General features: G+C 45.8%; 1 protein-coding gene across 2 annotated transcripts; it reads right to left on the bottom strand.

Moving 5' to 3' along the window:
* Positions 1-47: 47 nt before the first annotated feature.
* On the bottom strand, positions 48-27,935 carry SAMHD1 (SAM and HD domain containing deoxynucleoside triphosphate triphosphohydrolase 1). 2 transcript variants are annotated; one of them, XM_027704708.1, is made up of 16 exons: positions 27,704-27,935; positions 27,566-27,632; positions 22,255-22,327; positions 20,821-20,981; positions 16,288-16,403; positions 14,632-14,702; positions 13,554-13,709; positions 10,726-10,826; positions 10,515-10,623; positions 9,898-9,989; positions 8,435-8,550; positions 5,886-6,025; positions 4,976-5,065; positions 3,679-3,783; positions 3,178-3,315; positions 48-2,038 (listed from the first exon to the last, which is right to left on the bottom strand). In XM_027704708.1, exons 1-16 carry the CDS (start codon positions 27,933-27,935, stop codon positions 1,916-1,918), a joined length of 1,890 nt encoding a protein of 629 aa, XP_027560509.1. In that variant the 3' UTR covers positions 48-1,915. The 2 variants fall into 2 exon arrangements, with proteins under 2 accessions (XP_027560509.1, XP_027560510.1); XM_027704709.1 differs by lacking the exons at positions 27,566-27,632; positions 27,704-27,935 and adding an exon at positions 27,034-27,225.
* Between the last annotated feature and the right edge of the window lie 26 nt (positions 27,936-27,961).

Raw genomic sequence — 27,961 nt, 5'->3', positions numbered from 1 at the left:
AATGGCACAGTGAGACCATTTTTAATAAAGTTCACACACTGCAATTCTTTAAAAGAATAGTAAAACCATCGTTTATAAATTTATTCTTCAGCGAGGCTCAGTTGAACATGCTGGGAAAAGAAAAGCTCTCAGAACTTAACATCAGGTATAAATTTTCGGTTTAACATAAACAAAAGATATTTCCCAAGTATAAAGTGCACCTTTTGAAACAGATTCAAAACAAACCCAAGCAACAATAACAAAATTATATTATTCTGGACAATATTTGATTTTATGCAGACAAGGGGCATAAATGCCTTCACTCTATGATATTGTTGCTTGAAGCATAATAAGCTCTTTAAAAGCTTTTAAAGAGGCCACAAGCCCTTCTAACAGTTCCCTGGTTCACCTGCAGATCTGAAATACTGTTAGAGACAGGAACAGCAGACCATACACATGAGCACAGGCACGTAAGAAAGCAGCAGAGTGCACAACAACTTCTGGTTATTTCAACAAATAAAATCTGAGTAAGTACATGGATGCTGATTCTACTTCCCTCTGCCTAATGGCATCAGTTCCCCGGATAAAAAGGGTAAAGGAGACATGACCAGAGTCCTGCAGGTCACTCATAGCACCTTCCCACTGGGTTAGTTTTCAGAACCTACCCTGGCCACCCACCTCTGACTGCCCAAACTGAACACTCAACGCTTTTCTCCCCATTCCAGACAACAACTCCACAGCTTGTTCTAATTTCTGAGCATTACTGAACCTTTCTTCATGTTTTTAGTTTTGAGGGCAGACTTTTTTGAGCTTTTAGGTTTCATTTAATGAAAGCAGCCTTCCTTTAGACCTGAGTAAAAGATGAGAGGAAAAAGGTCTTCCTCGGTCACTTGTTCAACGGGACAGACATTCAGCAACATTCCCACCAGTGATGCCAGCACAGAAAAACTGCCAGAACCCTCACAGGTCTACAAGGGGGGAAAAATTACACAGGGACAGCCATTCAGGAGAACAAGGCAGGGACACAGGAATGAAGGGATTCCTGAAGAGCCTGTCTGCCCAGTACAGTGTAATCCCAAACAAGGTGCCCTTGGTGCAGGATGGCAGAGCTGGCGCAGCCTCCAGCTGGCACTGCCCACCTGTGCTCACCTGGACAGCTCAGCACTCCTGCAGCCACTCACACCATGGACGTTTTGAGCAGGTTTTGCAGTTCCAACAGTAAAAATATAACATTCAGTGTATCAAAAATACACAATAAAACTATAAAAGGCTGCATGGCACTGCAATGCATTGTTACTTCAATAAAAACTGTGGTCACTCTTATAGCAAAAGTCCTGCATCTCCATCAGCTTTTTGAATATCAGAAAAATAATCTCTGATTATCAAAAAACATCCCCTCTCCCCTCTTTTTTTTTTTTTAAAGGAAATTTGTTTTGCTATTCTTGAAGATGCCATCCTCGGTTATTTCTTCTTTACCTCACTATGTTTTCAAAAGTTTACTTATCCCTCTCTTCCCCAGGTTCCAAAAAAACCCCAATCCCCCAAAAAAACCCATCGAATCTGAGCTGGGATTTTTTCTGCTAGCTCATGCAATAGCACAGTCAGCTAAAGAAGGGATCAGGACTAGACAGAACAGTAAAATCTTGTGGTAACAATGAATTGCAATTTTTAAAGTTACTCTTCCTACACAGTGCCAGTACATTCAAAAATAAATGAGAATTGAGTTTACTCAGTTGTAATAAGTTGTTTTTTAAAAGTCTATTTGGAATATGCACTTTGTTTAAGTATGTACATTAAAACATACTGTATTGTAAAATGCATTTCTGCATTGTTCCATGAATCCTTCCAGTCCATCCAAATGGCTTTTAGAAGAGTTGCTGCTCAGGTTTGCTCATCTTCTGAGGAAGTAGACTGAAGAGTGTCAAAAAGAAACATATTACTCATGAAAAGACAGCCTTTGTTTGCAGCTGGGTTCTGAGGTTCTCCTGTGTTCATCATCTCTCATATTATTCCAGGTTTCCTTCATTGGAGTTAGATGTGGGGCAACAACATCACCATCCTGGTAATAAAAGCCAGGAAACATTAATGATGTTTGGTTTCCATTCTAAAGCAGAGGAAAAGCAGCTCAGTCTCAGGCCTAATAGAAAAAATCAATACAAGGTCCCAGAAGCAATAGATCAGTAAATAAGCAGTAAATCAACAAACACTGAGGACTGTGCGTCCCAGAGACAGAAAACGCTGTAGTCAGCAGTGGCCTCTGGAAGCCACCACCACTGGCAGTCCAGTTCTTCCTAAATTATTAGCAGCAAACCTGGCAGACCAACAGGCTGTATCCTGGGCAAACAATCATTAGTTTAAGTGTCTCCTCTGACTTCACCACAGCACCTCATTTAGACTGTTGCAATCAACACACCCTGGGTGCCGGGACCTGCCTTGCACTGTCTAAAGCAGGCAAGGTTGGTACAGCAGATCTGAGGCAGGAGGGTTCATCTTTGTCAGATACAGATGTTAATCTGTGCTCAGGCACTGCCAACACAGACAATCAGCTCTCTAAGCTCAGAAATAAGCTGGTGAGAAGCCCTTTGCTGTGCTCTGCAACATGACAGGGCCTACAAGATGGATGAACTGAACTAGAAGAATATGCTTACAGGACACACCCACACTCTACAACGAGAAAAAGTTTGTTGCTTGATTCATTTGTAAAAAGCCCTTCTGAAATTAGCTGCTCTGAAAAGACAGATGCCAGAAGAATGACAGAAGAATGAGCCTTAAACAGAGTTATCCAAGCCTGGAGCTGGGGCTCCAGCACATAAGAACACTCATCCTCTGGGGGGTCTCATGCCAGAGGATGCAGCTCTTTCCCCAAAGGACACCCACAGCCAAGGCCAGGTTGGAAGGAGCTCTGAGTAACCTGGTCTAGTGGAAGGTGTCCCTGCCCACAGCAGGGGGGTTGGAACTAGATGATCTTCAAGGTCTCCCTCCAACCCAAACCCTTCCATGATTCTATGACACTTGCAGGTGTCTCTAGCACTGCTTCAGTGAAACCAAAGAACCTTCAGATGGGAGCCATGATAAAACCAGGAGTTAGGTCAGTGCCACAAAGGCAAGGCCTGAATGCCAAAGTTACTAATGAAAAAGCAAGCTTATGGACAAAGAAGAAGAGCTCTAAACAAGCAATATAAGAAGTGAATTTGTTACCTGTGGTTTGGTGAAATCATTCTGCATACACCACTGAACAAAGTACTGTTTTGCAGCTGAAATAATATGTGGATCCTGACTTTTGTAATAAACCCGGATAACCTGCTCCGTAAATATTATGGGTAAAAACTTGGAAACCTTTGGAATAAAACAGAAATAAGCTTTAGTATTTCTTGGAATTGAGAGTCCACTGAACTTCAATTTTTTCATCTGAATACAAAAGGAAAGCAGTAAGAAACATCCCTCTACAATCCATGAGCTTCATCCAAAACAATGGTGTTTTTCTAGCTCCCAGTCTATTCCAATTAAATACTGTTCATATGCAAAGGCTGTCAGGATTCCAGATTGTCGTTGTACAACACATACTGAAGACCTGCAAGGCCATGGATTCCACCACCTCTTCACAACCCGTGCAAGAACAACCACGCAGGACTGTAATCACTTCCCTCACAATCTGTGAAGATGCTTTTCAGAAGCCAGCTGAGAAAAATAAAAGATTACCTGTTCTTTACTGATATTGACTGCCTTGGAAGGATCAGCCTTGCAATAGAAGTGAACCTTATCAATGGGATTCTGTTCTTTCATTCCATAATCCATGTTGATAACCTTGTGTGTAAAACAAAGAAAACAGCATTTGTTAATGTTTGTCTTTAGTTTTCTCACAATAAATACAAAAGGCTGCACTATATACGCCTGAAAACGACAGCAATCAAACAGAACAGTAATTAACAAATTATTACTTAATAAAACAATCTCATATTTGTATTTTGTATCTTTACTTCCACCACCTCTTGCTCTGAAGCTGCCAGGTGAATATTCCCACTTAGAATTCCCAGTTGCTCTCTGAAACATTCCAGTTCCCAACACTGGACCAGTACTGGTCCCTTGCCAGCCCAGAACACAGAGCCTCCAGAGGCAGCAGCAGAGCTCACAACTATAAACATGAGGTTTAGACATTATTATTATTTACATCTGCCTGGTATACCAACAGTTCAGTGGTTGGCAGGGTGGTGCCCACTTCTCCACAACTTCAGTTTGTGGGACAAGGAAAGCCCAGGCAAATACTTTAAAGCTCCATAAAATGCGACAATTTTATCCAGAGAAGGGAACCTTCAATGCAAGGGAGCTTTAGGAGCGACTCATGCTGCACTCCATGGAAAAACATTTGCCAGCCCTTCCCAGAATTAACCAAGAGCAGGGGTTAAGCCAGTGATACTTGTAGCTCACTACACAGCTCTCTCCTGTGTCTCAGGCTCTCTGCTTCCCCCCAGTGCTGGCTGCAGACTGAGCTGTGGCAGCAGGGTGCTTCCTGCAGCAAACCCCAGCAGTGCCTGCCCTGCAGGCTGCAATATCAGAAGCCTGGAGTCACTGTGCCTGTTTTCTTCCCACTGGGGCGAGCAGGTGACTTGCCCTGGTGACCAACAGCAGTGGTTCCCAGGCCATTGCTGCCATTGACACCCCCGTGCCAAACCCCTCAGGATTCCTCACTGCTCCTCTGCGGAGCAAGGACAGTCACAGGAGAACAAATCTGTCACTGGGAGCAGTCCCCAGATGACAGCCCAGTGAGGTGAGGCTGCCCACTGCCTCTGCCTCAGGCTCTCCCACCACAGCAAACCTCCCCTGGAGAAGCTCGTTGCTCTCAGACCCTTAAGCTGAACCAGGACAGCAGCTACAAGGCACCCTGTGGGTTTGTTCTTTCACTCCAAAGGCATTGATGTGTCTCCAGTCTTCACTAGGGTACACAAGGCCCTCTGTGATTGAGAAGTTTTTACTTGAACCCGCTCTGAGAGGTATTTACATCAACTATGAAATTCTCAGCCTTTAGCTCCACATCTGGAGGATCCTTCTCCGGCTTAGAATTTGCAATACTTTCTGCCAGGCTGTTATTCTGCAAGAAACAAAACCAAAAGATGAGCTCAGATTACATTTATGCACTCTCAGGGTCTAGATCAAGGCAATGAAACACATGACACAACACATCACTGAACTAAAGCTTTTAATTCCTCACAGCCTGACAGACTGTTCTTGCAGCTATCTGGGTGTTCGAATCCCTGTATACCTCAACCATAAGTTTTGTACCAGTTTTTAGAAACAAACGAAGTTTATATAATTGAGAAGACACAAATTCTGCCAGCCTGTGGAGGAAGAGTTTACCACCTGATGATGGGGCAGGGGGAGAGCAAGAGTGAGACGTCCAGGATGCTGAAGCGTGAAAGCAGAAGATATGTACCTTCAACCAACTGTTTCACCAATACAGAATTTTTGCAATTAAGTTCTCCAAAGCTGAATACTAAATGTTTTTACTGAACTTTCTTTTCTTTTTTTAATGAAGGGTGGCAGGATCTCACTCTCTAATAAAGTTGTTATATCTATACAGTGAAATATATAGAAAAACCCAAGAGACAGACAAGACCAGTAAGGTCATAGATCACTATAAAAAAAACAAAAACCCAACACAAAAAAAACCACAAAAAGACCAGAAGCAGCGAGCTCATATGCAAACTTTGGAGGGGATGGTGATCTACTCCAAAAGCTGAAACCCACAAAGGGGGTTTGTTTGGTTTTGGACACAAAGGAATATTCCCTGCTGACACCTGGGCCAAGCAGAGGAGCATCGTGTGATAGAGACAGAGAAAAATGGATGGTCAGCAATTTTGAGAACATTTTTACAGGGACAGAATTCAGAACCTTCCACCAAAGGACATTACCTCTACAATTTCCTTCTTTGCTTCAGGTCGAGTCTCTCCTAAAAACTTGTATAATTCACGTCGTTCTATTTTACGCAAAATTTCTCGTGCCTCCTCCAGTTCTGGATGACTTGAGTGCAGAATTTCCAGGTAGATGCTGTCTGCCAAAGTTGCATTGATTTTTGTTAAGTATGTTACAATCCAGTGTCACAGCAAAATGCAGGGACAAAGGTTAAGTCAACACGAAAAACTGCTCCTGCTGGTTCAGGAAAGACATTTTCAGAGAATGACTGAACTAAGTCAGACAATGAAAAGTCACAATATCATCTTAATTATCATCAGATTCACAATGGTTGTTGGTGGAAAAACTAGCTCAATTCTCACCCTTGCAACATATTTTGTTACTTCACTAGAAGTTACTTTCTCTTCTTATTGAGCCAGTCTTGTTCAGCAGAATATCCTAAACCCGAGCACTAGTGGCTCAGGACACGGATACTCTGTCTTGTAAAAAAATAAAGAACTGTCATTAAAGTTTCAGAGTTTCTCAGACTTTGGATGCCAGCATCGAAGTCCCCCCTCCTGTCTCCACATGACAGTGACATGCACAGTGAGTTTCCCACCATCAATCTGAGCACCAAGACAGAGGTTTCTTTTGATGTGGCTTCTGAGCAGAAAGGTTATTTCTGGCTGTCCCAGAGACTGCTGCTGCCAGGATGCTGCTGGCTTGTCACAACCACCACACTGCTCTGTGGCTGTTCACATTCCCTGCCCAGGAACACCCGGGCAGCCTCGACACACGCTGCAAGCACAGCCCAGCAACACCCACCTAGAGCTGAAACCGGCCGAGGGAGCTCCCAAGAGAAGCAACCTATGAGCCATGCACCAAAACACCATGAGGACTGTTTTCATGGGCAAGGTCAACCAAAGTCAGGAACTTCTCCATGAGGAAACACAGACCAGGTCTCTTCAGACAGAGAACAGATAATGCAGGAGAAATAAGAGGCCCATGAACACCTCTCCTGCACAGAAGCAGTAGTGACAAGGAACAATTTGCTGTCTCAGCCTTTACTAGAACTATGGTCTACTGCCAAATCAGGAGCCAGCACATTAAAAACCAACAGTGGTTCTTCACCCATCATGGAAGAAAGCTAATGAGCTTTTTGCTGCAGAACCTGATAGAGGTTCATAATTGGCAAAGGTCCACAAGGTAAGTGGACAGTTTCACAGGAGCATCACTCACCATGGACTGCTGAAACAAGCCTCTCAGGAGCCCCCAGGCTGCAACCACTAGAAAGGAAGTGCCTTGGTTTAAGAGGAGAAGAACAGACTCGTCCTTCATGGTCACTGTTACATCTGGTGTTGGCACATTCCTCACATAACTCTCCTGGCTGTTCAACCCTCCTGGCTGAACAGGACAGTCCTGGCAAGCAGCTCCTTGCTTTGGCAGACAGGACATAGTCCTGGTCTCCTTGCCCTGAACTGTGGCCCTCACAGGTAAGCAGGCAGTTACAGCAGGACCCTGGTGCTGACCAGCCAGCAACAGATCCCAGCCTATGAAGAACTTCATTTCAGTTCTTTCCTTTCTGCCCAGCCTTCCACAGCCCAGCACTACAATTCATGCTTTCCAATAGCTACTGCCCCTTAAAGCCAGCCCCTTCTGCTCTGAGCACAGCTATGCAGTGACAGAGGGTATATGCAGCTCCTCACCTCAGTACAATGCAGCAGCACTGTGGTCAGGCTGCAGATGGCTGTGGCAGATGAAGGACTGCCAGCAGAAGGCCTTTAGCATGACAAAGGCTAAGACACACAGGATCCTTTGCAACAGTGCCTTCAGGCTCTGTCACCTCATCCATGGACCAAAGATGGAAGTTCTTGAGTCTCTCTGTTGGCCAGCCAAGGCTTGGTGATGGAACCTCAGAAAAGCTGCCTTGCCACTCAGGAAAGATGCCTTGGGAGTCCTCATGAGCTGTAGCTTGACAGGTGCTGCAAGAGCTGCCACTACTCAGAGCACTCCTGAGCAGGGCCTGCAGCATCCTCTGCCCTGTAGCCACCCCCACACCCCGTGCAGCAGGGTCTGCCTGCCCACGTTGGCCTCCACCCCCTGCTGCAGCTCCCAACACCAACCAGAGCAGCACTGGTGGCCTCACAGCACACACCAGGAGGGGCAGGCAGGGTAGCAATGTCTCAAGCAGACCCCATGGGAGCCCTTGGGAACAGCTTCACACCACAACACACATCCAGTACCACTCCACCTGACAGAGCTGGATGTTGTATCACTTAGAGCTGACTTCTATCCCACCTGTGACAAGTGCAACAAACTCAGGGCACAGGCAGGACCTTCTGACAACACTGCTGACTTTGAACGTAAGCAGAACATAAAGTTGTTGCTCCTCTCTCAACATGGAACTAATTTAAACTAGAAGGTCTTGCTCTCCCAGCAAGATATGAGAGCACAGGCACCGGATGGCCCAGGCCTGCCCCACCTTCTGTGCCAAAAAGCTGTAAAAACAGCATTTTAACAGGTACTCATGTTCTTTTACTTTAAAAAAAATAATTTTGAGATCTCATACCAGTTAGCTTAGTGTAGGCTTCCATGTCCTCCATTGCTGTAGAAATCTGATACATTTTTCCTCCAGAGCCTCTTATTTCAAAATATTTGTCTGCTTTTTGAAAGGCTTCTGTAATCCTAGTTTGAGACAAAATTAAGACTTTAGGATAACATTGTTTTGAAACACCTTATTGCTCAAGAGTCAAAAGAGAAACAAATTAGTATGTTATAAACAGAAGACAACAGACGAAACCTGCATCCCTAGCACACAGCAGATGCTGATCACACAGCAACATCTCCTGTTTCTGTGCTGTCATCACACATTTCAACAGAGATTTACTGGGAACAGGCTGAGATCAGACCATAACCTTTAGAAGAATGAGCAAGTTCACTCTGTTCTGCCTCAGACTGAGTTTAACACAGCTGAGACAATTGCAGAACCCTGCAAGACAGTGACATGGCCACTCAGCTGCAGCGAGGCTGCCTCACACACAACCATATCCTCATACAGACACCTTGCTCCACGAGCTAGCTGAGAGAATAAAAAGCACTGTAAAGGGAAAGCATCACAAACATGGTGTTTTCAGGTGGGAAAAAATTACGTTCTAAAGATCAAGCTCTTCCAGAGTTCCCTGTGCCTCACTGTCATTTCCAGCTTGGACATTCTTTTGGAAAGGCTGTTATAATTATGGGAAGCCAAGGACTAAATTTCTAAACTGAAAAATATGTTTTACTTGTCATATTTAGTTACTGTCAAACCTGAGCATTTTTAGTCTGAGTTTTAGAAGATCCTTAAACCAGGAGCTGAAGTTTAAAAAATGAAACAGTCCAAATCACTCTTGTACTGTGTAATTCTTAACGTTCCTTTTTTCCAAAATCAGCAGATAGTAACCTGGCAGACAAGATCCCAGTGAAAATATATTTGGGGATATGAGTATTTCTGATTTTCAAGAAAAGTAAAGAGAATAATGTTACAGGGAAATTCTACAGATGTCAACAAGATAGGTACAACAGCAGGCAGCCAGCTGAGTTAGTCCCGAACAATTCATGCATTACATAAACACAAAGTCAGGCCTCAGCTGAGCTACATAAGCTTGGTTATTACTTTACTCTGCTAGTAATCTTGCTCCACTTTGATCCAGTTTGAGCTAAGTGGTTTCTAACTTGCAGATAAAGATTTGACCTCAGTTGTCAGCAGTGAAAATGGCTTAAACACACCCTGGTCTGGTGTTTCTTCAGGGCTTTAGTAATTTTCCTCTAATTTAATTTCCTGTGGAAGGATGTTTTTGTCCTCCTCTCTTCTTTTTTTTTTTGTTTGCTTTGTTAATCACTGACTCTATGATACTCTAAGCACTAAGTCTTTCCACAAGAATTTGCTTTTATTCTATGTCACACCTTATTGATTATCTCAATATTCCAAAGGGATATGGATTGTTTCGAGAATTTAAAAATAAATGGAATGCAAAAAAAGGAAAATATACTTGCATTAGTTCAATGATGTTGCCAGTCTTATGCTGGTATGCTCTCCGGTGCAGGCTATTCCGGGTGTGGAACATTTCATACAAATTTCCAACTTCCTGAATCAAAAAAACCCAATCCGCTTTTACTTTTGACACTGTCTTACTCGCAAAACTAAATCAATCAATCAAATGAGTTGTCTCCTTCCATTTGCAGCATAGAGCAGGATAAGTACTATTCACAATTTACAAATTTTGGAGAAGAACTCAGGCCACCATGGGAGAGCAGAGCGCTGGCAGCGACCCCAGGGAGCCCAGGCAGAGAAGAGGCTCTCGCTCCTTCAGCAGCCCCTCACCAAAGCCACACTCACCTCTTGCTCAGAAGACCTGGAGCAGAATCATGCAGAGCTGACAGGTCTGTAGAGTCTCCCCTGAAAGGACCTGCCACGAACAGTGGCTTCTCTGTCCCTCCCTCCCTCCAACCACCAGCTTCGGGGAAAGCTTTCAGAGCAGCAACTTCTTCCTCTCTTGGGCTGAAGAAGCTCTGGCAGCCCCCAGGCCCCTCAGCCACTGGGTGCAGCTCCCCCACGTCCCCGTGTGCTCTCAGTGCTCCTGAGCATCCCTCGGCTCCCACACACCCCTTACCTTGTCACGGGTACAGATATGCTTCTGGTTTTTTACTTCACAGACCCGAGTGAAGACAAGCAATCGTTTATAATCAAAATTATTCGGGATTCCCAGGTGATGGCAATCCCTAAAAACATTCCACAGAGAGCGTTTAACTACATGATCGTATTTGTACACACAGTAGCGTTTTTACAGTAGGAATTCATAATAAAAACTGTAAGATTTGTACCTTGCAAAATAATCCCACTTGTCAACGTCAATGCCATTCTTTTTGTTAGCTACTATCTCATAGAGGAAACTTTTCTCCTTTGGTCGACCACGGTAGGGCCACTAACAGGGGAGCCGGGAAGAAAAACAATAAGAAATTAAAGTGTGCAAACAATGTCAAATCAGTTTTTTTAAGACAGCAGGAATACACTTTGACTTAGCCTGTGATAAGCACCCAACACTGAGGTAGCAAAGAACACAAAGACAAGAAAAGAGCTCCCAGAAGCCGTCAGGCATTAGAAATCCAGAACTAGGGCTTAAGCAGCTGTCTTCTCAGGATCTCAGGAAGAATAAAAGCCATGAATACAAGTATTTCATTGCCTATTCTACTAAAACAAAGCCTGTAGCTTTGAAATGCCCAAAAAAGCACAACATAGCAACAAAGAGGGGAAAAGGTTGGAATCATTTAATATTCAGGGAATTAGTTAAACCTACAAACATGTCACTGTCTTGCAGTTTTCTGCAATCAACTATACAACTTTATAGAACAGTTTTAAAACACTTATTTACACATGGTAAACAAAAATTGTTTGAACAGCCAGCTATTTAAACTCCTACCCCACAAGGGATAATTCAGCCATGAGGCAAACAGGAAATCAACACCAAAATAATAAGATCCAGGTTGCACATTTTCTTGAAAATTTAAAGATTCTTCAGCTAAACAAAAAATGCCATAAAGTGGCCTTGAAATCCTGAAGGTGGAAAACACTGTATGCAAACATGGCTTCCATGTGATCTGCACAACAGAAACACTAAAACTGATGTGACTCGGAACGGAAAAGCAGCAGGAACTGTAAGCAGCAGGAAGAAAGCACATCATAGATAAAAATACCACGATAACAAAGAGCTCTGCTCCTGGGCCATGTTGAGGACACTTTGTGTTTAGTGCACGAACACCTGTTGTTCATGGCAGGACAGACTCCTGCAGCACAACAGCCCCAGTGCCGGACACTGCAGCAGCACAGCAGCCTGTGCTCTCTAGGGCACCACAGGACAGCACCTGCCAGGCCAGGCCCTGGGCCTAACACCAGGAGGGTGCTGCCACAGATCATGTATGACACTCCTTTTCCTGGTATCCTGCTGGAAAACAGGCGTAGAATCCAAACAAGGAAAACCAGACATGGGGTAAGAACCTGGCACAAGATCAGTGGTTGTGGGAGGCAGCAAGATTTACCCCAAGGGGGTAAAAACCAACCTACAGATTTTGTAAATGAATATCCTCTTTCTATAAGATCTCAGACTGAATTTCATTATGCCAAGTTCCCTATGTTTGCCATCACATTGCTGGAGTACACATGGCAGAACTACCCACTACTGCAGCAGAAAATAACAGGCAAGTGTGAACATTTGCGGGTTACTTGTTTGGGACAACATACAAATTCTGATTACTACCAGATTGTCCTGACAGATCTCCCACTGACTTCAGCTGCCACCAGCTCTTAATTCTGGTGGCAACTGAATGGGTGTCCTTGAGGAGATGAGTCAACAGCTGTAAAGTATAAAGCAAGGAGAGAGGACTTAAGTCTTTCACAGAGTTGCAATGATTAACAATCACCATCTCTTCTTTCTTGTCTCTTCAGGCAACTCATTTCTTCGAGTCTTATCCCTGCCTCTATGTACTGCAATTAATTCAAGCATTTTGCTGCTGTCACCAAAGCTGATGTGGCTCTGGCACTTGGGCCATGCTTCTGATTGCTCACTGCCAGTGCTCAGTTTTGTTATCCAGACTGAGGGAGCCCGAGGGCCTCCTTTTCTCCAGGCTGAGCCCCCCCAGCTCCCTCGGCTGCTCCTCATCAGACTTGTGCTTCAGACCCTTCCCCAGCTCCATTGCCCTTCTCTGGACACACTCCAGCCCCTCAATGTCTTTCTTGAAGTGAAGGGCCCAGAACTGAACACAGAATTTGAGTTGTGGCCTCAGCAGTGCCCAGCAGGGGGATGGTCACTGCCCCTGGTCCCGCTGGCCACATTATGGCTGACACAAGTCAGGATCTCACTGGACTTCTTGGCCACCTGGGCACACTCACAGCTCACATGGACCAGCAGCCTCAGGTCGTTTTCTGCCCAGCCACTTCCCCAAGCCTGTAGCATTCCATGGGATTGCTGTGACCCGAGTGTGGGACCCAACACTTGGCTTGTTGGGCCAAGGCCAACTGTATGAGGTTCATCAATTCAGCACATCCAGATCCCTCTGCAGAGCCTTCCTGCCCTCCAGTAGAGCAGGACCTGCCTCTCCTAAACCCAGGCTGGCTGAGCCTGATTCCCTGGTTGTCTTGTATGTGCTGCATGATGGCACTCAACATCATCTGCTCCATGACCTTCCCCAGCACCAAGGTCAGGCTGACAGGCCTGTAGTTCCCTGGATCATCCTTCTGACCCTTCTTCTTGTAGATGGGGTCACATTTGCCAACTTCCAGTCAACTGGGACTACCCGGGACTACTGGTAAATGATGGAAAGTGCCTTGGTGAGCACTTCTGCCAGCTCTTTCCATACCCTTGAGTGGATCCCAATCACCAGTTAGGTTCACTAAATACAAATAACATTCCAGAGCTTTCCTCTAATCTGAAGACTTTTGGTTCAGAATTCTCAGGGAGATGTAAGAACACAGTGAAGCTACTACCTCCTGCCAGCACTGTAAGAAATAAACACCACACTACTCTAGCACCAGCTGTGACAGGATTCTCAGAATTTCACGGGGCTAAAAATAACATATAGCAGAAGTCAAAATTATCTACTTTCAGTAAAATTAAGACATTTATTGGGATAACCACAGGAGCAGTACACTGACTCACCGATTTCTCACAAGCAGTTTCATCTATAGGCCCCCCTATTTGTTCCTTGATAAACAACATATCTTCTTCCAGGACAAGACCATATGATTTCATGACTTCTTCTAGTTTATTGGAAGTTATCAGGTGCTCAAACATTTTAACAGAAGCAGTTTCATGCTGTGAAAAAAAACATCCAAATGTTGTATTACATGGTTTAAGCATCTTTCCTACAGTGTCACAGCCTCCTCCCAAGCAGCAGCACTGCCTGGCACATGGGCAGGCTGGTGTGAAAGTGCAGCACGTGGGTGATTTTCTATTTACCTTGCATTAAACAAAACAGGAAATCACCCAGGCTACAGAGTCCAGAAACACACTCTTCAGCAGAGAGCTGTTTGAATTTTCACAAACAGCAGTAAGGCAGTTACAACGATAAAAGACAAAATTCTGCTGTTTTGAATTCTGTTCAAAATTTCTGGAAGTTTGAATTCTAAGCACTGTATTGAATTGTCTTGAGCTACAATATTAAATCAGAAAGGAGGCTGCCAGCTGGTCTTTTGCATCTGTAAAATATATTCTGCAGAAAGCTCTCAATATGCATTTTAAGGTACAATGCTAGCTAAAAATGATCATTGTAGTCCTAACTAATTCTGCCTCTTCAGAGCCACACTACAGGCACTGACAAGACTGAGACAACTCATTTCTGTGTCACCCAGGTGACATCTGCAGAAGAGAAATCCATGCACCCACACAGATCTCACAGAAGTACACACAGCAGTCCAAGAGCATGTGCACTTTTAGGGAAGAGATGGGGGTGACACGTCCATCCTCACTTCTCACTTTTTCTGCATTGCCAGTAAGGCTCCATCTGGTTGTGCTGAGGGAGCTGACCTTCCCCAGACATACAGCTGAAGACAACAAGGAAGTCATCCCAAGACTGGGAGACAACACTCTGGTTTTCAATTAAGCCAACAAAATGATGCAATAAAGTAAAGCCAAGTGATCACCATAGTCTCACAAGCAATGGCACTCTTTAAAGATTAATTATTTTGCCTCCAAAACTCTCAGGTTTGTATTTTTACTTCAATAGTGAAAAGCCTACCTTCCACTTCAAATCTGGACGAGTCATTGGAATAAATCTTCCATCAAACATGTGTGAAAATGGTCCATGACCTTAAAAATAAATATTACACAAGTTTAATCTAAGACATAGTTGGGAGCAAAAATTTTTTGAGCAAGCTTAGGATCTGAATTCTCTTGTATTTGACTTGATCTTGACATATCCTAGAACCCTAGACTGATTTGGGTTGGAAGGGACCTTAAAAAATCTAGTTTCACCCCCTGCCATGGGCAGGAATACCTCCCACTTGACCACATTGCTCCAAGCCCAATCCAACCTGGCCTCGAACACTTCCAGGGATGGGGCAGTTGCAGCTTCACCTGTGCCAGGGCCTCACCACCCTCTCAAGGAACAATGTCTTCCCAATATCCCATCTCACCCTGCCCTCTAGAAGTGTGAAGCCTTTCTCTCTTGTTCTATCACTCAGGCCCTTGTCCAAAGTCCCTCTCCAACTCTCTTGGAGACCCTTTTAGGTGCTCCAAGGCCTCTCCAGAGCCTTCTCTTCTCCAGGTGAACACTCCCAGCTCTCCCAGCCTGTCTCCAGAGCAGAGGGGCTCCAGCCCTCAGAGTATCTCCACAGCCTCCTCTGGAGTCGCTCCAGCAGTTCCACATCCTCCTGACATTGGGAGACCCAGAGCTGGAGGCAGCACTGCAGGTGGGGTCTCACCTGAGCAGAGCAGAGGGGCACAATCCTCTTCCCTGTCCTGCTGCCCACGCTGCTGGGACGAGCCCAGGACACAGAGGGTTTCTGAGTGTCAGTGCACATGCCAGTGGTCCTTTCCGGCCTCTCATCCATCAGCCCCCCCAAGTCCACCTCCTCAGGGCTGCTCTCAACCCACTCTCCTCCCAGCCTGTATTTGTGCTTGGGATTGCCCCAACGCAGGAGCAGGAGCTTGCCCTTGGCCTTGTTGAACCTGTTGGCCTGTCCAGGTGCCTTCCCTCCAGCCTGTGACCGCACCCACAGCTCCGTGTCATCGGCAAACTGGCCAAGGGCGCATCGACCCCACTGTCCGTGTCACCGACAGAGAATCAAACAGCACCAGTGCCAACACTGACTCCTGAGGACACCACTTGGCACTGGGCTCCTACTGGACATCGAGCCCTTGACCAGAACTCTCTGAGCAAGACAATTCCTCATCCATCATCTGTGAGGAAGATTCAGTTGTAGCAAGTGCACTTTCCTAGGGCACCTTAAGTACTACAGCACTTAAAACCAGTTGTGGCACCTACACCACAGGCAAGTACTGCAGCAACACTGAGAACTTTGTGTCAGCTCTGAAGAAAATAGGTAGTTATAAAATAATCGTAACAGTTTTTGAAAGGGCCACGAATTTTTATTCTGAGAGGTTTTAAGAGACCTGAGTAAACCACAGAAGGAAGTGGACACTTCAGCCACTGAGGGCAGAACTCTAACACCATTTGGAAACAAGACAAAACACTAGCTAAGAGTGGCTACAGATTCACCAAGTGGAATTGTCTCCACAGAAGTACTCCAGACCAAACAGAACAGATAAAACCTGTCTTGGGATATGGCCATGCACGGAACAGCCCAAAACAGCTCACAGTTCTGATCTCATAGCCAGCTTTTCATCCTGGTTAGCTTTCAAAGAGCAACAAGCCATCTCAGGTGTTCCTTACCCAAATCGTGACAAAGCCCAGCAATTTCCACACAGAGGATATCTCGCTGGGTTATATCCAGTTCTGGTTGTCTCTCCTTCAGCGTACGAACCAGACATCCTGCTAGGTAACCAACCCTGTTGCAGGAGAAAAAAAAAGGGAATAGAGCAGTGGCTTAGGCTGAACAGAAAAAGAGCAGTTCCCCTATTCTATTTTGATCAATTAAGCCCTTATCTGAGAGGCACCAAACAACAAATACCCAAAACCTGATCTGAATCACAGAAACAAACTATTTCCTGCAGTAGAGTTTTAGTCATAAGTAACACATCTGAAAGCAAAAAAGCATGGGATACCAGGCCCTAGAGACAACAGCATCCCACAGTATTTCATAACACACAACCCCAGAGTAGCTGTGTAAGGGAACAGCAGTGCATCACTGACAGTGCAGATCTTGAAGCACCTCAACTTACAGGAATCCTTGAATTCCAGTCAGGGCAACTGCAAAGGTCCACAACAGTCACCAAAGCATTTGCTTCTTCTTTCAAATTGCTGCTTTAACAGTAGTTCATGACAAATATTTCTCTTCCTTTCATTCATTTTAGATTTGACATTTGATTTCATTCAATGTGACCCTCTTTTCTCATGACACAAAACATGCAGGAACAAACACATGGCACATACTCCCATAAACTGTTTACGAGCTCTACACAAACTTCCTTTTCTACTTGCCCCAGCAGTCCGCCTTGAAGAACAGTTTAAAGCAAGACAAGGTTTCCTACAACAAGGTAATACCTTTTATTAGACAAAATTTTACAGTTTGGTGTTCTTTTACTAGACCAATAAGCACATAAAGCTCATTTCTTCTATTTTGACACTGTAGAAACCTTTGAAATTACACACAAATTGAGAACAAATGTCCTAAATTTAACTCTATAGGTCAAAAGAACTGTTCAAAAGAAAAGGTTGCCGATATGACTGTAATTTTCAGACTTCTGTTGTGGAAACTTTATTTTCAACCATATTTCTGTCTTTTCAGGTGTACCAGATGCAATCAATCCAGCCTCCCTCATTGATTTGACTCTTTTGCAACAGCCATTTGCATCTTGTTATAAGTAAGCCACACTTATCCACAATATTTCAGCACTAACAAATCAACTTTAGGCTGGCCAGATCACCTGAATACAAACTATTGACTAGCTTAATTTATCTGCACCTTGGGATATACCCTTAAAACAAGCTTAAATTTGTCATTAATCAGCTTCTCAGTGGAGTGTGAATGACCTAGCAATACTCTAGGAACTGAAGGAAAGCTATACCTCTACCTCAGTTAGCTTAGGAATTTTTGTGATCTCCTGGCCTTTGTAAAGAGCTGTGCCCTAAATAACTAAGGAATTTGTATTCCCTTGGACTCTATAATTTTAAGTTGTTTTTGCTTAAATGTATGTTTAGTTTAGAGAAATGAAGATGAAAACTTGAGAAAATTAGAAAACAGCTGAATCTGCACCTGGAGGAAATAGTTTAGGAGGCCTCCACACTTCAGAAAGCTCAATAAGAAATTGTTTTGCTAGAGAAGCAAATTCAATAAAGAATTGCCTAATTAAAGAGGAGTCTTAGATTATCTTTAACCAATGATAAATAAATGAAATGCTTTAGTAAGGGCTCAGAACAATCAGATAGAAGACCAGATGTCAGCAGAAATTAATCACACGTGATCAGTAATTTGCCAACGTGGACTGGGTCACCCAAAGGTCCCTGGGTGACGCCCCCAGGGAGGAAGGCAGACAGCCACTCCTCAAATCCTGCCGGCCGAAGGACGCTAGATGGCAGTCCTGCTCATGGAAGAACAGCAAGATGGAATCAGAGGAGGAGTACCTTACACCCTGAATTGGGCAGGACTTTGGGTGGGAACTTCGGATGTTGCAATGTATTTAAACCTCGAGATAATGTGTCTGGGTAGGCATGATACAGTGAAATATTCCGATGCCTCGGCGCGCTGTAATAACTGAAGGTTCGGATCGATGGCAGTTTGCTATTGGATTTGAGTCTTTGTTTCAGGATCCTTGTGTCCATGTAAAGGGGGTACTTTTGATTTAGATGACCAATGGAGCATAGAGGCGTGAGAAAGTAATTATACGAGGATGTGAAACCAGCCAGATGATGCCTTAAACCCCAATGGTTTTCTTATTTTTCTACCTTATAAGTTTTATAGGTAATAGAAGTAGATTTTAGAAACAACTCTTTCTCCCTCCTCCCCTAGCACCCCTTAGTTTATACATTCCTTAATCCTCTCACCCCATTCCATACCCCCATATCAACCCTATTCCCATATCCAGTAGAAGATGTTTTGTCTCTTGTCAAGGCAAGCCTGTCTTGTTTGGAGAACGGTTGTATCTTGGCCTAAACCGCAGGACAGAGTCAAGGAACTGGGTGACTCTGCTCTCTGTACCCCGAAGATGATGAAGGATGATGAAGAGGGGGTCCCAAAAAGCCCCCCGACCCAATTCCAGGAGGTGGGCCAGGGGGTGGACCAGAGCAAAAGCCACGGGGAGGACACACTTGGGATTGGCCAGATATTGTTATAAATGTAACATCCCGGGCACAGCCCGGGGCGCGTCATGTAACATCTCTTGCCTTGGCACAATTAAACCCTTTCTTATCTCACCCCAGCTAACGGCTCCTAGATTTTTTTCTTAGCACCAGCAGAGCAGGCATCACAGAGTATTGTACAATGTACCTTTATGGCACAAGTTAACTGTAAGGTTCATTGTGTTTTTAGCAAGTCAACTTGATGTCCCCTATTATCAGAGCTGAGTTCCTCCTTGGCTTGGCTCCATACTGCAAGATAGATACAAATACCCTTGAAACACAATGGGAGAGGTCGTCCATAGGGGTGAGAAAGATGCTGGTGAGAGGAAGATTGTGTGGGCAGGGGTCGCTCCCCCCTTGCCCCACAGCAGGGCATGCGCAGACTGTTGCTATCAGGTGATGAACGGGCGGGGTTTGGCTGCCACTCAGGCATCACCTTATACTGGGTACTGGCCCTACGTGGTGTAATGTAGAGCTGATAAAATGGGGTGTCAGGACTGCTGAGCTGGGCAATACTGATCCTGCCATGGAGACTGTGTTGCTCCGTGGGGATGCCCACTAAGCACGGGCACCGACCAGCTGCTGCAGATCCTGCAGCCCTGTGAAACAGAGCTAGGGCCTAAAGAGTTAACTCTGAATACTGACCCAGGGACCCCCCGGCTCAGAAGAATGTAATGCTTAGCTAGAGACAGAAACCAGAGCTTAGGGATTAGATGGTACTGTACACCAAAGGAATGCTCACACACCTACACAAATAGAGTAAGAACACAAATAGATAAGGGGAGAAATAGGGGCTCGAGTCCAAAGTCTTGCAAAATTCACCACGGAGTCAGCGAAAATCAAGAAAGTTGAAGAGTTCAGCTGAGGAAGAAGAGTGAAAATAGGACCCCATGAGGCTGAAGAAACAGGAACGACCACCAAACATCACCCCAAAAAGACGACTCCACCCCAGACTCCGCCCAGACTCTGCCCATTATGAATATATAACTAGATGTTGCAATTATATGAATATGTATGTAAAAATGTTGTAATCCCTCACAGAAATTGTATATAATCATGTCTTTTCACTGAGAAGGCAGAGCAAATTTGTCCAGGGCAACCTGGCTTGCTCTCCAATGTTGCCTAAATAAATACCTTGCTGTTTAAAGGCTAAATTCTGTCTCCAAACAGTTCCATTGAGCCTTTCTGGGCATCACCTGGCCTGTCTGTGTAGGCAAGCACAGTTTATTGACAGGAAGCAACTAAGAAAGCAAATGTTTTATATCCTTTTTTGTATCCCTTTAATTCCCTTTTTACTAGTTAATACTGTAATAAAAGCTGTTCATAGTATTGCATGAATGCCAACCGATAAAGTAGGTTTTTTTGTATTCTTTTTTAGCTTTTGATTCTCTTTGCTAGTAGTTTTTTATTCTCATTGCAATAAAAGGTTTTTTGTTTTGTAGTGTTTGAATGTCTGTTGTACTCGTCTTTATTCCAGGTATGTATTCAAATGAACTAATACAGTCCATCATCTGTTTCTGCTTAACTGAATTACAGCACCAGCCTGGCAACCTGACAACTGCATAAGGCACACCTAACTACAAAGGCAAACATTACAGATCAAATGGATTTTAGCTGTGCTGGACAATGCAGCTGCCTGGCAAGTCATTTAGAGCAGCCCCAGTACCCTTACTAGGTTTATGCTTTAAAACTTAAAATTTTGACTCATAGTCATTAATTAACATTATTCTTAGAATAAGAAAGGATAGGGAGGAAATCTAACATTGATCCATCTCGTAGGTTTCTTTATCTGTCTTTTTTAAAGGAAGTTCAAGGGAACAGCCCATAATCACATGGGATATCCAGGAACACTCATGAGACTAAAACTGCCACCACAGCAGTTTTCACCAACGCCCCTTGGCTGGCACTCCACCGCAGTGGAGCCAAACTCAGGGAAATCCCAGGCATGTGCCAGAACCACCTCCTTACCCGATGGAGTGTTCAAAGCGGTTGTGAGAGGCTCCTGGAAAAACAAAGTAAGTGCCACCCAGCTGCTTGATGTACCGGAGGCGCTGGAACTGAGGAGTGTCAATGATCCGAACAAGCAGGGGATGTATTTCAATGTGCCCATGAATAGGATCGTTAAAAACCTACAAAAGCCAAAAATAGTGTAATTAACATGTAAGGTTTGACTTTGAAAAGAAACAGGCAGCAAGGTAAAGGATATCCAGAATGGTCAGGTATTTGGTGGGAGAGATTGTTCATCTTCTGTAAAACAGCCATATACTGCCAACCCCACACCAAGATCTGTCATAGAATCATAGAATGGCTAGGGTTGAAAGGGACCTTAAAGACCACCTTGTTCCAAATCCTTGCTATAGGCAGGGACACCTTCCACTAGACCAGGATGCTCCAAGCCCCATCCAACCTGGCCTTTTCAAGGCACAGGGCGTCCTCAACTTCTCTGCACAACACATTTATTTCATAGAACTACTCGAGCTTGACATAAAAAAAAAATAAAGCTGCCTATTTCACATAGCAAGGGAATTAAAGTCAAAATCCCTAAAAACGTTATCTGCACCTGTGCAATTCCAAAACTTAAAACTTGTGAAAACCGCTGTCTTTATTAATCTGCTCTTCCAACTAAAGCAATGCATGTCTGAGATATCCAGTAAAAAGTGTTTGGCTTGACATTGTTCATGATTTTTAAAATCAAATGAAATTTTGCTGAGTGGAAATGATGATGTTACTTTTTTCATAAAACAAAATGCAAGATAACTGAAATATGAAATAAGTACTCCTTGATAAGCACACATTTTAAGAGACATCTCAGTAACTACAGTAACTCAGTAGAGAAGGTAAACACGTTTAATCCTTGTCTTCAACCAGCAGGTAAAATCATTCCATCACACACCTATCCTGGTAAAATACCGCGGCAAATAAGGTTTTCCTGTGCTCTCTACCCTTGGTCACTGAGCTGGGAGGGCTCTGGCAGATGTGCAGATTCCTACGGAATGTGCAGCCCTGGCCCCAGTTAAACCAACACACACCACTGGGAGAAACAGTTGGACACAGCAAACAGTGGAAGCGAGGAGGAGTCTGTTAACCCAGGCCTGGGGCAAAACTAATAAAATAAACCAAGGGGAGACTCTACACAGAGGGACGTGAAAGGGGAGCTTCTCAACACATGTCAAACAGTTCTTCTGCTCACTGAATCCCACAAAACCTCCAGGTGCCCACATAAAGCTCCCAGCTGATGACTTTAACAATTCTACCGGTTAATGTGGTTTTTCACAGACCACCACAATCAAGGGCTTGGAGTTTGCTGCTGTGCAAAGTAAAGGCACCAGCTGGCAGCACCCGGCCAAGGGGAGGGGAGGCAGGACCTGGCCGTGGTGTCCTCCCGCCACAGTGTGGGGGTACCTTCATCACGTCCATGTGCTGCTGAGGCAGCTGCTTCAGGCAGGCCAGCACTTCCAGGCGCTCAGCTGGGCAGCTAGAAGGAAAAAAAGGACACTGAGAACAAAGTTTGCATCGCATTTCCCTTTACAGTTTGCAGTACATATGGAATTACTTGTGCAAGTTCATATTACTCTGATATTTGCTGACTCTTCCACCGGGTCAAGACTGTAACTTTTTCAGAAAAATACTGAAAGCATTTATCCTTCTAAAGTCAAGTATAGAAGGAAGAGAACAAATAGCTACAGAAGTTGTCACTGTAAAGCAGTGTTAAGTGCTCCTCCCACTTATACAGAACTGAGAAATAAAACCACCATGAAATTCCCTAAAAAAACTGATGAAAAAAATTGTGTAAGTCACATCTGGAGATAAGTCCTTTAAATTTATGGGAATGACAACACGTAGTGCCTGAATAACTGATATTTTTTAAGCTTGAAAACTTCCTTAAACTAAAATGTCGAAGTCCCAACAAACGATTTTTATAAAAATTTCTTTCAGTTAGTCAACTCTGTATTAAAAGTTCAATTCTGCCAAACTAACTTGAATTTCACACAAATTAATTTCAACTCCAACACCAAAACCACTGCAGTTTAAAACATGCTTTCATTTTGTTGAGAACCCATTCTTCTATTTTGCAAAGGTATTTTGTTGTCATTTTTAATAAATTATTAAAGGTCCCCTTCACAACACACAGTAAACTTCCAGTGCAAGTACTCTGCTGTAGCCACAGCAGTCTAAGAGCACAGGCAGGATGAGTCTGGAGAGTTAATATGCTCTATCACATCTCCTTTTAGTAACTCTGTCTGCAAGCCTTGCCCTTGAGCTACATGGTTACAGCCTCGGTATGACAGCAAACACCATCAGGAGAAAACACAATTTGTACTTTTTTTCCAGCAGTTAACCATCCTGAGATCAGTTTGACATCAGTCTTTCAGTACTTTAACAGAAAGCAAAACTACAAAATGCCAACTCATAGCAAAAAACACTGCCTGATGCACTACATATTCTCATCCAAATCATTCACAACCCATAAAACATCAAAGGCATATGATGTTTGTTGGTGAGCAGTGCTTGTCTGAACTACTTGGTGTCCCTTTCCCTACAGGGAGCTCTCAGGCTGCAGCTGCTGCTCAGACTGTCACAAGCCTTTAGCTGGAGCACCTCTCCTATGGACACAGGCTGAGAGAGCTGGGGCTGTTCAGCCTGGAGAAGGGAAGTCTACAGGGAGACTTCATTATGCCCTTCCAGTACCTTAAGGGGACTTATAGAAAGGAGGGAGAGGGACTTTTTATATGGGCAGAGAGTTTCAGGACAGGGGTCAATGGTTTTAAACTGCCAGAGGGCAGGGTTAGATGGGATATTGGGAATAAATTCCTCCCTGTCAGGGTGGTGAGGCCCTGGGATGGGTTGCCCAAAGAAGCTGTGGCTGCCCCATCCCTGGAAGTATTAAGTGTTCAAGGCCAGGCTGGACAGGGTTTGGAGCAACTTGGGCTAGTGGAAGGTGTCCCTGCCTGTGGCAGGAAGTTGGAACAAGATGATCCTTAATGTCCCTTCCAACCCAAACAATTCTAGGATTCTAAGATGAAAAGAACAATTGGTGGTGCTCACACCAGTGTGTGTTCCATGAGTCTGAGAACAAGCACAACTCAGAGAGCAAATAAATTAACATTGTGACCAGCAACTACTAAACTAATATACTGTAACAACTTTGTTTTAACATGCCCTGGCCAGATCAGTTATCTCAACCCTTTGTGCTCCAGGTTGGGCACTAAGAAGACTGTCATGGTTTAATCCCAGCTGGGAACTCAGTCCCAAGTAGCCGCTCACTGCTCCCAGTGGGATGGGGAGGAGAACTGGGAAAAGCTAAAACCTGTAGGTTGACATAAGAACAACTTAATAACTGAAATAAAACTAAATACATTGATATTAGTGCTACTACTAATAGTAATGAAAGGGGGAGAGAGAGAAACAAAACCCAAGATAAGCCAGTAATGCCCAACAGTCACTCACCACCCCTCTGATCCATGCCCAGCCCCTCCCCCAGCAGTGACCAGCAGCTCCCAGACACCCCACCACTACCACTGTGTTTCTACACTGGGCAGGAGGTTTTGTGGTACAGACCTTCCCTCAGGCCAGTTGGGGTTGGCTCTCCTGGCCATGCCCCCCCTCAGTGGCAGAACACAGGACATTGAACAGTCCGTGACTCAGAGTAAGCACCAACTGACTGAGCACCACCTCAAACATCAGGGTGTCACCAACACTGATGTCACACTAAATCCCAAACACAGCACTGGACCAGCTTCTGGGAAGCAAATTAACCCTACCCCAGTCAAATTCAGGACAGGAGAGCAAACATCACAAGAGTGTTTTTGAATGAGCTGTAATGCTGCAAAAAGTACAGCAGTAGCAGCAAACATGGTGGTAACAATACCCAAACAGGTAACAATGGCCCAAAAAGATACTCTGGGTCACACAAAGTACACAGACAGGACTCGATGACAGTCTGAGATGGTGAGGCAGTGCAAAGCAGCACCTGGCATGAAGCGAGGCACTGCACTGCTGCACTCTGGGCACAGCCTCTGGGTTTGGAGCACCTGGTCATGCTTTTAAATGCCACAAAAATTCAGGAGCAAGGAGAAAACTGAAAAATAGCCAGGAACGTAAGGAGAAAGGCATGTGGGCACCTCCATCTTGAGAACCTACCACTGACTGCAAGTCCAGGAACAACACAGAAAGGACACTCTGTACAACTGACAGTGCAGCTGATATACAACCATCTCTACAGACACTGTTCATAGAGTATGGGTCAGAGCTGCAAGGGCCGAGAGACCAGCAGAAGGAAAAGGCCTGATGAGGGAGGCTGGAAGTCCCCACATCAGTGCCCTGCATGTCTCACTGTCCTGTCCTGCCTCCAGGAACACGAACTTGGTTTCGGTTCAGCCTCACAATGACAAAGCACACTGCCAGTGTGGTCCTGGTGTGAACAATCACCTGGATGTTGCAGAACAGAGACTTCTCCGTCCTCCTTCAGATGGAAAACAACAGCAGGGATATCACCTGGAATCTACATAGTCAGGCCACCTCAACCAAGACACGACACACAAATCCTGTGTTCGTACTGTGGTGTTCCAGGGCTCTGCAGGCAGAGTTCTTCCAACAGCCAAAGCAGAACTACTGCTGGCTGCTTAGCAATGGGGAGAACTGACACTTCCTCATTCACTCCCCTCCCTGCTTTACCCACACCCTTCCTCCTTCCTCATGCCGTAGGTGACAAGGACGAGAAAATCCTTTTCCTGAGCCCACTAGGAACTTCACTGTTCCAGAGAGGTGAGCCAGACAGCCCCACTCATCATCCACACTCAGCATGCAGCATGCCTCACAAACATCCACCGCCAGGAACATGAGAGCGCACGGGAAACCCAAGGTGCTGCCTCCAGGCCTGAGCTCTCCCCACTTATCATCCAGGAACACAGGGAACTAAGACATGCATTCATTATTGGCCTGTCACAGAGAAATTGCCAAAGTTCCTGCAAGACACAGTGTGCAGTGGACAGCAAAGGGATAATTCTTTAGTGCAAAGTTCATAGGTTTACAAAAGTTGGTAAGCTTGAGCAATTTCTCATCCACTTCTCAAAAATTTCAGCATAAGAGAAACAAGATGTCAGATCTCACAGAAGAAAACCCCTTATAAAAGAAAACCCACAAGCACTTCATTTTGTAACCCCAGCACCATCCACTCTCTACATCAACTGTGAGCTCTTCACACCCTGTGCTCCCACTGCCAGTGTCCCACGCTGAGGGACTCCTGGCTACCCCCTCCTGCCGCCCACGTTCAGCACTGACAGACCCACCCACAGGTCTGACTGCCCCCAGAACGGCTGCACATGTCCCATGTGTCCGTACAGGCACCTGATGCTCAGCCAGCCAGTGAGGTGCTGGAAGCAACCAGCCTCCAGGTAAGTCCTAAACAGAAATTAGACACCCGCTTGTCATTTCAGACAGACAATTACCTGCTATTGCAGAAATAAAAGCTTTCACCTGCCTTCCACGACACCACACCATGTCTATCTGCACACTTCAAACACTTGGAGTTAGAACCCTTCTTCCAAAAAAAGAGAAACCACAAATACCCTAATGACTCCTACATGTCTTACCTCCTCCAAGGTACAGCCCTTCTGCTTGTCCCCTTGGGTCACATCAGCTTTTCCTTCCCTACAGATACCACACCCAGACACCCCGTCCTTCCCACTCGCCCTCCCCACACTGGGAGTGCAGCCAGGATGTCTCAAGAGAACAGACACGGGGCCCCTCATCTCCAGCACAGTGTGAGCTCTGATGAGCTTTCAGCCAAGGAGTCAACCTCCACACCAAAGTCTCAAACCCCCAGCAGAAAGCACAGCTCAGCACTTGTGTGCACCAGCCAGATAACACCCCCCAATCTGATTCAAGGCCACCAACTCACAACATCAGCAAAGAGCCTGAGCTCTTTGCTGGGTCTTGAGACAAATTTAGAGGAAATAAGCTTAGCAAAGGAGTAAAGAAAAGACATTCAAGATTTAAAAGCACCAGGAAGTGTGAGGAGAGCAAGCAAACTCACATCCCTGGAAACAGGAGCAAAAGAGGACCCTAGTGAGGCAGAGAAGGTGCAGAGGGGCCCTTCTGACCCACAGGACTGTAGGACACATTCATATCCTCTCCTGTTCCAGAAGAGCAAGAAAGCATATTCAGCACCAGACAGATTACCAAGGGTTTGGGACCAGTCATTCTCTCACTGCTGGGAACAATGCTTTCCACACGATCGGGGTTTTAGTTTCCCATGGTTACTGGGCAGTGAGAGTCTGCGCCGTGGCTGGGGCTGTTCTGGGATCAGCAGGAAACAGGAATTGCTCCGGAGGGTCTGGGATCAGCCCAACCGACCACTCTTCCCCCACTGACCCTAACCCCTAACCCTAACCCCTAACCCTAACCCCTAACCTCTAACCCTAACCCCTAACCTCTAACCCCAACCCCTAACCCTAACCCCAACCCCAACCCCTAACCCCCAACCCCAACCCCTAACCCCAACCCCTAACCGCCCCCACCCGCACAGCCGCGCTCCGGGAGGCCCCGGGCCGCAGCCTGCAAATGTTTGTGCCCGCAGCCGCTCCCCTCGGGCAGGGCCCGGCCACAGCAGCTCCCGGGCCCCGGCAGGGCCTCGCCGCGGGCGGCCGGGGCTGCGGGGCCGGACCGAGGGCCGGGGCTGTGCCACCGCCCACCCCACGCGGGCGGCTCTCACCAGACGCGGGTGACCTCGGGGGCGCAGGCCGGCAGCTCCAGCAACATCCTCCCGGTGACTCCGCTCTCTGCGAGGGAAGAGAAGCGTCAGCGCCCCGGCCCCGACCCCCGCCTCGGCCCCCGCCCCGGCGGGCCGTACCTCGGAAGCGGCGCAGCAGGCCGGGGTTGCCCACGCCGCAGCGGGTGAGGTGCTGGCAGAGCTGCTCGGTGTCCCAGAGCCGGGGGTCCCCGCGGTCTCTGTCCCACGGCCGGGGGTCCCCGCGGTCGGTGTCCCGGGGGTCCCCGCGGTCTCTGTCCCACGGCCGGGGGTCGGGGCCGGGGCACCCGTCGCTCCGCGCGCGCTTGGCGGGAGCTCCCGCCGGGCTCCCCATCGCACGCGGCCACCGCGCACGCGCCG

The sequence above is a fragment of the Neopelma chrysocephalum genome, unplaced genomic scaffold, assembly GCF_003984885.1.
Source record: "Neopelma chrysocephalum unplaced genomic scaffold, ASM398488v2 Primary Assembly neopelma1_286, whole genome shotgun sequence".
Lineage (NCBI taxonomy): Eukaryota > Metazoa > Chordata > Aves > Passeriformes > Pipridae > Neopelma > Neopelma chrysocephalum.
The sequence above is the reverse complement of the archived record's forward strand: the minus strand, read 5'-3'. Positions and strand labels throughout refer to the sequence as shown.

What these genes read in the sequence shown, in the direction of transcription:
- SAMHD1 (XM_027704708.1), bottom strand. Translation starts at nt 27,935, where the DNA reads ATGGGGAGCCCGGCGGGAGCTCCCGCCAAGCGCGCGCGGAGCGACGGG. An exon ending in ATATCTGTACCCGTGACAAG is followed by an intron (nt 9,990 to 10,514) that starts GTAAGGGGTGTG and finishes TTTTTGATTCAG; the next exon opens with GAAGTTGGAAATTTGTATGA. An exon ending in GGCAACATCATTGAACTAAT is followed by an intron (nt 8,551 to 9,897) that starts GCAAGTATATTT and finishes GTCTCAAACTAG; the next exon opens with GATTACAGAAGCCTTTCAAA.